The 12,765-nt window shown below is 38.8% G+C and overlaps 1 protein-coding gene across 2 annotated transcripts in view; it reads left to right on the top strand.

Annotated features, from left to right (window-relative positions):
• The first annotated feature begins 59 nt into the window (after nt 1-59).
• PRKD1 (protein kinase D1) overlaps nt 60-12,765 on the top strand; it is a 312,778-nt gene continuing 300,072 nt past the window's right edge. For both annotated transcript variants that reach the window (XM_029952419.1, XM_029952420.1), the window contains exon 1: nt 60-185. In XM_029952419.1, coding sequence (XP_029808279.1) covers nt 159-185 — 27 coding nt within the window. In that variant the 5' untranslated portion in view covers nt 60-158. The remainder of the gene's footprint in view (nt 186-12,765) is intronic.

Here is a 12,765-nt window from a genome sequence, read left to right on the forward strand (position 1 = left end):
TGGTGCCGGGCTCCGGGCCGGGGCCCGCGCCCTTCCTGGCTCCCGTCGCGGCCCCGGCCGGGGGCATCTCCTTCCATCTGCAGATCGGCCTGAGCCGCGAGCCGGTGCTGCTGCTGCAGGACTCGTCCGGGGACTACAGCCTGGCGCACGTCCGCGAGATGGCTTGCTCCATCGTCGACCAGAAGGTAAGGCGCCGTCCAGGGGGCGCTGCCCGTCCGGTCGCCCCTCGCCGCGCCAACTTTCCGGCTCCGGGGGCTCGGCCGGGAGCCAGCCTCGCCGGCGCTCTGGAAGGGTCTGGCACCGGCCAAGACTGGGCGCCGGCAGCCGAAGCACTGCGTTCCCCGTTGCCCGGTTCTTCCTTTGCCCCATCTTCTTGCATTCCCGGTTTCTCTGCGGTCCGCATCCTCCTCACCCATTTCCCGTCCTCTCGGGACATTTCCAGGTCTGTTGCTTACCCACTTCTCTCGGCGCCTCTCCCTCCTCTGAAGTCTTCCCTGTTCCCCCCCTCGCTTCCCTCTGGACCCTGGACCGGCACGTTCCTGGCGCCAGAATCCTCCTTCCCGAACCAGAGTTTCCCCCCGGGACACGCTCAACACGATTTCAGCACCACTCCCTTCCTCTTCAGACCCCTCTCCCAGCTCGGACCGATGCGGAGGAGTTCCTGGAATGATCTAGAGAGGAGGAATTTCTCACCTGTCAAATAAGCTTTTAAGAGGGAATGATTGGCTCGGCCAGCTGTGAAAACAACTGGCCAGATCACAACTACTCACCTCCCTGTGGTTTTTTTTTTTTTTTTTATTTTACTTTTGTGTAAACGTGACAGCAAAATTTTCAACGGTAAAATGTGGAAAGTTGCAGCCTTTTTGATTTGAGTCCCTGAGGCACTGATAGTAGGGCACTGAAGTGGAGGCACAGACGTTGAGTTGGTGGGGGTGCTCCTAGGAGCACTCCGAGACTGGCTGTGCCCTTAAGTGTGAGGCTGTGGGACCCTGGACAGCGGTCACAAAAGGCAGGTTGGAAAAGGGGTCATTACCCTGGGCCAGGCCACCCAGGGAAGAGACCCACCCTGCCCACAGCTGTTTATAGTGCACTTCTAACTTCCAGGTTTCTGGAGCCATCCAGAGTGATGTTGCCCTGGAAAGGGTGATAAGAGTGTGAAGGGGAGGGGGCCATGGCGCCAGTCTCCGTGTAAACAGGCAGGGTTTGGGGGTGGGACACAGTCTCTGAAGGTGCTAAATTTCCACCCTGGAGGACTGGCTGATACTTGCCTTATAAAGGTCACTTGAATAATCATTGAATGCTTTCTTTCAAGTATTTGAAGTAGAGATTGCTAAACCTGTGTGTTAATTGTGGCATCTAGCACAAGGATGTTAGGAAAATCCCTGGGAGGAAAAATTAGTGATCTAAGGAAGTTTGTAAAAGTTCTGGAGGTGCACTAAGGCAACGGTGAGTGTCAGGAGTTTCGGGTTGTTGAATGTAGTGACACTTTCTATTACATAGAACTTTCAGTCTTTTTCAACTTCCATGTAATTGACAAATTCTGATTTCTAGTACATATCCTGTTATGTGTCTCCTCATCAATATTATGGGATGTTTGTGGCAGGTGAACAGGAGCACTCTCCTACTCATTGCAACCTTCCCTTAGTGGAAGTGGCAGTCTACAACAATCTCCATTAGGGTGCAAAAAACCCAGTTAACTGAAGAGCATTACAGGGTAAGCATTAAAAACCCTATATAATAAAACTTCTCAAAAAGGCTAATGCAATTGTATAGAATTTTAATTTACCTAAATTCTAAGGCAAGTGATAGAGTTATGGGGAATATTCACATTGACTGAGATTAATATAGACAGACTATTTTTGATCAGCTTTAAAACACCCCCCTACCCGCCTCAATGGAGTTTAGGATGGAAACATGTATGGTTCAAGAGATGGGATTGGGATTTTGAATGGAGAGTGAATTCTGTTTGTCTCAGTAGCTACCAAGAGGGATGTTATATGGAGGGAATGATATGAGTGCAGAGGAGGGAGTACTGTGTACTATGGAATGCAGCAGGCCCCAGGCCCCCGCAGGGACTAGTGTATTTAGAGAAAATACAACAATGAAAAGGCCTTGAAATTAAAATGAACTCCAATTAGTACAAGCCTCAGTAATCTTCCACATAGAGATCTCAAACCAAGGGCATCTGAAAGGTGGATTTGCTGTGTGGAAGATGTTTTAGAATGCCAAAAGTGTTATGGTAGAAAGAGAACTGGAGTTCAGTCATGAACTACTTGAGACCTGAGCCAACACTCTGGGGAGAGACCTGGAAAAGTACCAGAAGGGGAAAAATCATCAGCCTTGGTGGCTGATTTATAAGGGGAATCCCTTCCTTTTGTGTTTACTCTTGTAGTTCTTTTCTTTCTAAAAGAAGAGTTTGAGAAGATTAATGGCTTGGGATAGCCAAGGTAAAGATCTCCCTTGTACTTTCTTTTCTCTCCTCTCCTCTCCTCTCCTCTCCTCTCCTCTCCTCTCCTCTCCTCTCCTCTCCTCTCCTCTCCTCTCCTCTCCTCTCCTCTTCTCTTTTTTTAAAGATTATGGCTAAGAGTTTAGATGAGAGATGTGGATTTGAGGTTGTTTATATACAGAATGCTGTAAATAAATACTTACTGGATGGTGGGTCTCTACTGGAAAATTTCCATCTATCTGTCTTCCATCACCTGTCTTGAGGCACATTATCACCTGAGGCAGAAATGTGATCAGGTGGCCTGAATGTCCATCACAGGAGAGCAGGGATCTCTCTGCTTTGTGACAGTAAAAATGGCAGACAGGGTCAGTGCTGAGACGAAATGAGAGGAGATCCTTTGTCCCTTATTTCTGGTTCTCTTAAGTACTTTCCGAAGATATCAGCCATGAGGAAGGGTGACAAGAGAAAAAGAGAGAGGGAGGGAGGGAAGTGAATGTTTTAGGAGAGAGCTGAAGTTTGAAGTCATTTAGGATTTGTATTGTAGACTGGAGCCATGTGGAGCTTACAACAGAAGCTTCTCCTGATTTTTTGAGCCCTCCACGTTCATTGTTCCATTAACTTTTTGAGGAGGGTTTTTATACGATTTGTTTGATAGTTCTCTAAGTAATAATACTAACAGAGATCAGCCTAGCTTAAAGCGTTTGGAAGTATTAGCTGATGATTCAGTTTATTTAAGCAACATTCATGGGTGTTTCTTGTGGGGTGTGCATCTGAGATACATAGGGCTGAATAACAGAGATCCTGTCCCTGAGAAACTCCTCTTTAAGCTATTATCGTTATTCGTTAGAGTTAGAATATAGTTTTTCTTTGATTATGTAGGTTTGGAAAGTGGCAAACTTGAAAATTTTGATGGTAATTCAGCATTTTAAGATGAATGTACTCCAACTATGTACTCAATTATATAGCTAAGGAATTATTTCTTTTATCTTTTAGTTTAGGTCAAAAATCTACTCTTGCTCTTCTGTATGTAAGTGTTTAAATATATAAGATGTCATTCCTTCTCTTTTGGAAGTATTAACCTAAGGTTTTACTTATATTATGCTTATTTCATGACTTTTGCAAGCATGTAAGCTTGAAGGCTGGTTGTATATAAAGACAGGCATTCTGTTAGTGTACATGATTACTATTTTCTGGAAGGTAACAAAAACAAAACAACAACAAAAGACACCAGTAATTGACTTCTCTTTGAAACACTGTTAACTTTCTGCTATCAAAGGAACCTTGACTCTATAGACTAAGGAGGAATTGTTTTGAGGCAAGGAACAATATCCAAAGGAAGAATTAGTTTGGTTTCATAGTGTATTATCTCTGTTTTTCTGTCCACACATACACTCCTCCCCCCCCTACTTTTCTTAAACAAGCAGTATTAATTTAGGAATGTAAGATCTAATTAATATGGCTGTCTATCTGTCCATTCATTTTGGTTGTTATCTTATTAGAAAGATGACTTGTATTTCCTTTTTGAATTTACTAAAATGGAGTAATAAAATCAATAAGACATGTATCTGATGAGAGAAACTGAAGAGATTTTATAGAAGATAGCTCACTAAAGGAATAACCAAGGCGAATGCCTTGGTTTGAGAGCAGATTTGCTATCCTTGTAATTGTTTCACTTTCTTAATTGTAAATTGTTCTCTTAACAGTGTCATTTTTACCTTTATTGTAATTTTAGCTATTCTACTTCTACACAGATTAAGCTAGAAATAATTAACTGCTTGTCCAGCACAACATATGTGGAACATCTAAATCCTTTTAAGCTAATGATGGTATTTGAGTCTTAGGTATATACTTTTTATTCAGATTTTATATTTGTCATTACTGTATGTATTGTATGAGTTCCAATTTAATATGAAGTATAGAAGTCCTTTCATTGAGTGAGTCTTAATGTAACTTTAATACTATATATTTAAAATTATAATTTCTTTCCAAGTTTAGTAGTATAATAGGATTATATTTTGGTATATATATAATACTTAGGTCCTATATATATATATATATATGTAATATATATATATACATATATATATATACATACCAGTTTATTATCTAAGTTTATAAGTATGTTTTGTAACATTTTTAAAAGCCTACTTTTCCATGTATAGCCTTCAGATGCTGAAGTATTGTTTTCTATGTGGTATTATAGACTGCAAAAAGTGAGGCCTCATTACATAGCTCATAATCCGAAGAGAAACTCTTCTTTATATTACTGTAATGTGCAGAAGTGAAAACCTTTTCTTATAGGTGTATTCTATTTAACAGTTTTCACAAGAATATATATATGTGTATATATATATATATACACACACACATATATATATTTAAATTTTATTTATCTAAGTAATCTCTAGCCCATCGTGGGGCTCAAATTCACAACCCTGAGATCTAAAGTTATATGCTTTTCTGACTGAGCCACTCAGTCACCTCACAAGGGGAATATTCTATAATATTTTATATTATAAAAGATATTTTAGAATATTCTAAGAACTGGATGATTGGCTGTTTTGACAAATATATGAAGTAAGGTGGGCCTTTAGATCCAGGATTGAGATACATTTGAAAGATTTTTCTGTGAAATCCGTAGTGTGTGTGTATGTGGGAGTGGGAGGTGGGGTAGGTATGGGGCTGGAGAATTATTAGTAAGGATTGAAAATTGGCCCCATACTTGATAACTGTGTTGGTCCATATCAATAGACTCCTATCGCAGCTATTAAGGGAGATTTGAACCTTTATTTAGTAATTATTACTACTTTTTTAGGGAGGGTGCTGAGGTGATTGGATATAGATCTTCACCAGTTTATGCAGGGATGACTTTTAATGACCTTACTGGACAGTACAAACAAAGTTGTAAGCCTCTGAATGTATGGTTATGATTTATCTAAGATTACTTTGAAGACTAAGGATAATATGTATAAAGAATTAAATATACTGCCTGGCAAATAAGTGTATAACAAATAGTATTATTGATATTCTAAGGCTTTACAGACTAGCACACTATCCTGTTAGCAAAAGAAATAGCTACTTTATTATTTTATTCTTATGTTAACATATAAGAATAAAATAATAGTGTTAAAAAGCAGTATAAATGTAAGTAAGGCTTAGATAACATTTTTCCTCTGACCTTTTAATAGGGCATACCTTAAAGTAGTTGCATTTTGATACTGTTTCTGAAATTTCAATCTCTCAGAATTCCTCAAGGAGTAATTTGATTATTGCTAAATGCAAAAATCACACGCTGACAAATGTACAGCACATCTTCATTGCTTTTTATTATTTCTGACAAGAAGTTGATTTATTTCCTTTTCAATTGCAAGTGTAGTTCCAATGATATTTCATTTGATAAGAAAGGGAAATAAAATAGGTAAGGGTACAGGATTTGGCAACATAATAATTCTCAATTCTGGTCCTCAAGACTGAAATAGAAAGTTCCTTTGCAAGTCTACCCTTGGTAGGAGGAGGAAGGGACTTGGGAATGACTCTGGGAGGTTGCATTTTGCTATTACGCTAGCACCCAGTGGTTAGTTTCCAAGTTGTTACATCTCATGAATAGCTCATGTACCACAGTTGTTTGTACACAGGTACAAGTGTTATGTTGGGAGATGAAAGGGAAAAAAACTGCGTTAGCAGTTGTGCTGAGCCAATCACAAGTCTTTTTAAGATCTTTTCACTAACTGCCACTTACCTCTCATGGAAGTCCATGCCCTTTATAAAACCTTTAGACAACCACAATCAGTGAGTATCCATTCATCTTTTAAATAAGAGTAGAAGAGATAATTATATGAAACATGTGTTTGTGACTTAGACTGGAAATAGTGAATAAGTTCTCAAGCTATGCCAAGAAACTGGTATGATCCAAACAGCAAGTCTGGACCCAGGTTCGATTAGAGGTGGGATCAGATGAAGCTCATGGGAATTGATCATAACATGAGAGTTCTTTTTAAAATTTTTGTTTTGTTTGCATTGCTTTTCTGTGTTGGGCATAACTAATATTTTGGACCTCTGATCTCTTATAGTCACCTTGACTCATCTTAAAGATCTAAGTCCAAGTTTAGAAATAGAGGTGAAAGAAAGGAGTGTTTTTTTTTTTTAAAGATTATTTATTTATTTTGAGAAAGAGAGCAGGGGAGGGGCAGGGAGAAAGGAAAAGAGAATCCTGAGCTGAAACCAAGAGTTGGACACTTAACTGGCCAACTGGCCACCTAGGTGCCCCCCCCCCCAACCCCTAGCCCCACAAAAGGAGTGATTTTAAAGATTGTGCTCACCTTGATATTTCCTCAGCATTATTCTAGGGAGGTTTTGAAAATGAAATTTCAGTTTCTTAAAACTTAATGTTGAACTGTCATAGAACACAAAACAAAAAAAATGCATCAGTTTTTTGGTATTGACAGAAATTAGATACAGAGAAAGTAGTTATTTTGCTCACATATATTCAGAAATTTTTTTCCATCTATGAGAATATGTGAAATTTCCCCCAGGAATTTCTCTGATACTGTCAACCAAATATTTTTCTACCATTAAAAACCAATAACGACAGCACCACTTGAAATTACTTGGCAGCAGAGAAACCTACATTATGTTGCCTCTTACTCTGTCTAGTCTCACACAGAAAAATAATTAAACAAACAAAACCTTTGATTACATTATCCTATAGCCATTATGGAATATCATGTATTTTAGATAGTCATAAATGTAAGAATTGGTGTAAAAACACCACATACTATTAAGACACAATTTTGCCAAAATTTATAGTTTCCTGTGTGTAAGTTTCTTCCAAAGTTGCACAAAGGTTTTATTTGGCTAAAGCCAGACAGTTGTTATAGCAGTTTAGCAATGTTGGCAGATATCAAGATTAGATTTTTAAATATGTGATCATGTAGGAATTTTGTTCAGCTTATTTTGGTGAAGAGGAAAAAATATGTATCCTTCCCTGTTTCATTGGCTTTTATTCTAAAGCACTGATTGATGAGGAATTTGGTGAATTTATTGCTTGTATTTAGGCATAATTTCAAAAAATTCTGATTTCCACTTTCCCTAATTGTCAGCAGTCACTTTTTTGGGTACATATGTATTATCAGATGGATGAAAAGTATGAGTGTGATTATGAAAATATTGAGCAAAAGGTATGAATGTACCTAATAAACAGTATTATTGATAATCCAAAGCTTTATAGACTAGTACATTGTCATGTTAATAAAAGAGCAGGAAGCTTGTCTAACTTATTTTGGTAAAAAAAATTATGGGTGCCTTTTGTTTGTTCAAGTTGTTGGAGAAATGCTATTGCTTGATTATTTGAAGCTTGTTTCAGCATACACGGTTTGTTCACAAAAATAATACAGTTAAGATCCAGTGAAAAGAGGTTAAATATGTTAAATAAAGATCTGAGCCTCTTTCCTTTTTCATAAACAATAGATAAAAAGAATCTGAATATAATCAGAGCCTGATTTGATAAGATATGTCATAGATAAAAACATATTTGCACATCAAATAAGACAACAGTTTATTCAAATATGAAATCCAGGTACCATTAATTCAGTTTGCTTTTCATGTATGTTTTGTAAATGTTTTAAGTTGACTTTAAAGTAAAATATTTTGGGGACACCTGGGTCGACCAGTCAGTTGGGTGTCTGACTTCGGCTCAGGTCATGATCTCACAGTTCATGGGTTTGAGCCCTGCCCCAGGCTCTGTGCTAACAGCTCAGAGCCTGGGGCCTTCTTCCAGTTCTGTGTGTCCCTCTCTCTCTGCCCCTCTTCCACTCACACTCTGTTTCTCTCTCTATCAAAAATAAATAAACATTAAAAACATATTAAACCAATAGGGTAAAGTGTTATTAAAGATTTTTAAACTGTATAGATTGTATAAATTGTATAAATAAGTCATACTTAATGATATAATAACCAGTGAATAACTATGGAACTTGCATGGATAACTATAGCCAGAGTAGAGACCAGGGATTCAATTCTAGCTCAGGTGCTTGAATTAAGTTCCAGAGACCTTAAAAATGAGTTGAATTAGGCAAGGTCAGATATTTATTTGTGACATTGAGTCTCAACATTTTTATCAATTAAACAGGAACATTTTTTTCCCATATTTTAACTCCTTAGATTTTAAGAAATGGAATTAGGCTTTCTTGTGGTCTGCAAGGTGTCTTGGATGGGGCCAGGAGGTCTTATACTATCTCCAGCTGGCTACATCCTTCCCCAAGTGCTGGGATATCATGGCCAACCTTCACAGAGGGACTACATCAGGGCTCCAGGGCACCTGGCATAGGGAATCGGAAAAATTGGAGACATCTAAGGGTGATTTCTTTGTTAAAGAAAATAGTTTATTAGGGTGGGACAGAGAATATTTCTCATTTTACAGAAAGTGCAGTCTGCTGGTCATGAGAAACCATTTGCAGTCTCTGCATTCATTGCCTTTGGAAGGTTTGGTTTGCACCCCGGGTACGGAAGGCTGCCGGAAAGAACAGGTCTGACTTACAAAGTAGTAATTGGTTAGTCCAATTAGGTGCTCAGAACAGTGACACTAGGGTCCCTTGACCGAAAACAGTGGTCTAGGGCAAACAGCTGTAGTTTTCACTGTTGTCAAAAGCAGGAAAGAGTGGGGGGAAATGGTGGGATTGGAGGGGTGGTAGTTAAGTTTGGGTGATGGCTTCCAATCTGTGGTGATGAAGAGATGTGAGCAGGCTATAGTAGGCAAGGCCTGTGGGATTAGGAGACTAGTGGACCAGAAGGCAGAAGAGGACAGTGACAGTGAAACTCTGACCACCTGTGGTTGGAGTTAGCAGGAATGGTCCAACTGTGTAACTCACGTTATAGAGCAGTGGGGAGTGGTCTAGGAGGTGTCTTTTTACAAGCTGAGTAGGTCTCATTGGAAGTTTTCACAGTGCACAGATGAGAGGTTCAAGAACCAACTCCAGGATGACGTGATGTGAGAGTTTTAGGAAGAGCTTGTCCCTGGAGCATGGGGTCATGCTCTGTAGGGTCCTGGGCCTCATAGTAACAATGGCCGGCAGAGGGGGGCCTCCAGGAACAAAACCTTCCTGGCACGTACTCTGTGTGCCTGCCTGTATCTTGGCTTTTATTTGCATTTATCATCCCTGATTTTCATAGTAGCCCTTTGTGATAGACCTTTTCTTTCCACATTAGGGATGAGGAAACTACGGGAGGTTAAATCGTTCCCCCCAAATCGCATAGCCACTAAGTAGAAAGCAAATCCCTCAATATATTACTCACTTCACTATCCTAAGAACAGAGAGGGCTGGGATGGTAGTAGGCTTGTACAGAGAGTTTGGAATGATATGGGGGACGGAGAAAGGTTAAGTTTCCTATTATGTTTATTGAAATTTACTTAAAGATACTTCAGCTTTGACAGTGTAAATTTATTTGTGTGTGTGTTTAAATTATTTTTTAGTCTGGAAGGCTTCCTTCATCTGAATTCGCATCCCATTTAGTGGTCACCTAGAAATCTAGTCACTCTGGAGGCCATCACTACAATGCTTCTCTTTTTAGTGGCAAGAGATATATACTGATAATTAATGTAAGGAGCATTAAAGATGGATTCTCATTGGGGATATTAAAGCTATTACAGATACCTGATTCTGCAAAATATTTTAGAGACATACCTCACCGTTGTACTTACTAATAAGCCTTCTTTTTAAATTTCAAAAAAATTTTAAGTGTGTGTGTGTGTGTGTGTGTGTGTGTGTGTGTGTGAGAGAGAGAGAGAGAGAGAGAGAGAGAGAGGGAGAGAGAGAGAGAGGAGAGAGAGAGAGAGAGAGAGAGAAAGGGAGAGAAAGGAAGGAATCCCAGGCAGGTTTTGCACTGTCAGTGCAGAGTCCAATATGGGGCTCGAACTCACACACCTTGAGATCATGACCTGAGCTGAAACCAAGAGTCGACTGCCTAACTGAGCCATCCAGGCACCCCTGCCTTTTTTTTTTTTTAAGTAATTATCTGTGTAGCATAATCAGGTTTGGAATTTGCTTTTATTATACCCTGGTAAGAGGCTATGGGAATAGCCATTCCTTACTCATCTTTAAATTTCCAGACACTACTGTTACTTTTCCAAAAAAGTTAATTAACTTGTTAATTGGCCTACCTTGGTTCACAATACTGTTTTTTTTTTTTCCTAGCCAGATATGGACACAGAGGTGTCTTGGAAGAAGAAATTATGTTAAGACCATGTATTGATCAGTGTGGCTCAAGACTAGTGGGTATAAAGAATCTTAGCTACCAGTGTAAATCAGTGAATCATTTCTTCTTGAATAGTACATTGGTTCTGAGGAGATTCTGAGAAAATAACTCAAAAGAAAGTGCCTTTCAGTGGTTGTTTTTCATTTGAGAAGTATTTGGATTGTGCATATGCTAAGGATCATGCTTTGCAGATATATTTATCTTTCTCTCTATTTAATGTGTTTGTTTGCTTATTTTTGATCAATTATGAATGAACACACCCTAAGGTAAATTTATTCCCACTTGTGCGTGAATAGTCACAGGCCACGTGGAATTTTTCTTTCCAAATAAGTCTGCTGGCTATGCTAGATCATGATTTGCCTTGTACACCTTTACATTGCTTGTGTGTAGACTAAGGCCAACACTTCTCTTGTAGACTATTTTACTATTTTTAGGCTTTATAAAAGTATAGATATAGACAGACATGGTTTAATCTGAAGTGTCTTGATAATTCAATTACACTCTTAAGAGTTGCTGCCCTGCATGACTACTGAGAAATGTGTAGTAGTTATTCCTTCCTAATGGATGAGAAGGTGCCTGAAATGTTGCCTGTTTTTGATAGATTTAGAACTTTTGCATCTTTAATACAATGAATGAGTTACAAAAAGAATTTCTTTTGCTATGGCTTCCTGGTAGTCTCTTGGGTGACCAAAAGGCTCAGACCTGTCCAGCTGCACTAGGAGTCTGAATTTACTACATATCTGTTAGTCAGATACTGTGCTTTGTAAGTCTTATCTTGAGATAATTCATGTTTTTTTAAAAAAAAACTTTTAGTTTTCTTTTTGAGAGAGAGAGAGAAAACGCAAACAGGGGAGGGGGCCTAGAGAGGGAGACCCAGAATCAGAAGCAGGCTCCAGGCTCTGAGCTGTCAGCACAGAGCCTGACGCAGGGCTCGAACTCACAAGCTGTGAGATCATAACCTGAGGTTAAATAGGACATGCAACTGACTGAGCCACACAGGCGCCAGAGATAATTCATCTTTAACTAGTAGGACACATCAGGTGTTTGAGGAGCAGTAGGGTGGGTCACTCATGCCTGCCTCTTCTCTACCAAAGGACTAGTGCTAAGAAGTAATTGATTAGTATCAGAGTAGCTCCTAGACAAGGAGGCTCGTACCCCTTCCCTGTGACAGACGTTAATTTTATCTATCATGTTGAAAGAACTGTTGTCCCCCTGGGGTGTTGATCTTTAGAGTAATTAGGTATAGCCAATAGCTTGAATAGGTTTTCAAAGAATAAAAGAGTAGATCTTGCATGATCTTTGCTTTTATTCAATTCTTTGGGAAGAATAGGGATCACAAGTAAACATACAGTGATGTTAAATGAAATGATCATATGCTCATGTGCCTAGGGACCCTCCAATCGATGTGTTTGTTCTAGTATTCCTTTTGAGTGTATGTTTACCAATAAAACTATGGAGTTTTAAGTTAAAAATAACTGCAAAGAAATAAAGACCTTTCTTCAGGCAAATGTGTTTTGTCTCTTGGCCCCAAATCCTTGTATATTTAAAGATAAAAGCAAAATTTACACCTAGAATTTACTTTATGGAAAGAGTCATCAGATTATATATATTGAGCAACTTTTCTATCTGGAGTTTAAAGCTAAAAACAGAAACAAATATAAACCTTACTTTGGTTTGAATGCTGTCCTCTATGATCAAGAGTTTTTGTATAACTTAAAGATGAACACAAACCAACATTTATAATAGATTTTATTTAAATAACTCATTAGATCTCACTTTGAATGTAGTATCTAAAGTAATTTTAAGTCTACTTTTCCTGGCCAATGTAAATCAAGATACTATGTTAGATAAGTACATGTTTATTGTGTCAAACAGCAAATAATTTTACTTATTTTGGTAGTTCATACTACCTTTATGAATGCAAATAGGTAAATGGGAAGGGCCTGCCTTGAAGCTTCAGCACCCGTGGCAACCATTACAAAGGCAAAATATATGACTTATGTGTAAGATAGGATTATCATAGTTTTGAGTTGCACTTTATTATATTCTGTGTGCTGGAGAAAATACCG

The sequence above is a fragment of the Suricata suricatta genome, chromosome 9 (assembly GCF_006229205.1).
Source record: "Suricata suricatta isolate VVHF042 chromosome 9, meerkat_22Aug2017_6uvM2_HiC, whole genome shotgun sequence".
In the NCBI taxonomy this organism is placed as follows: domain Eukaryota; kingdom Metazoa; phylum Chordata; class Mammalia; order Carnivora; family Herpestidae; genus Suricata; species Suricata suricatta.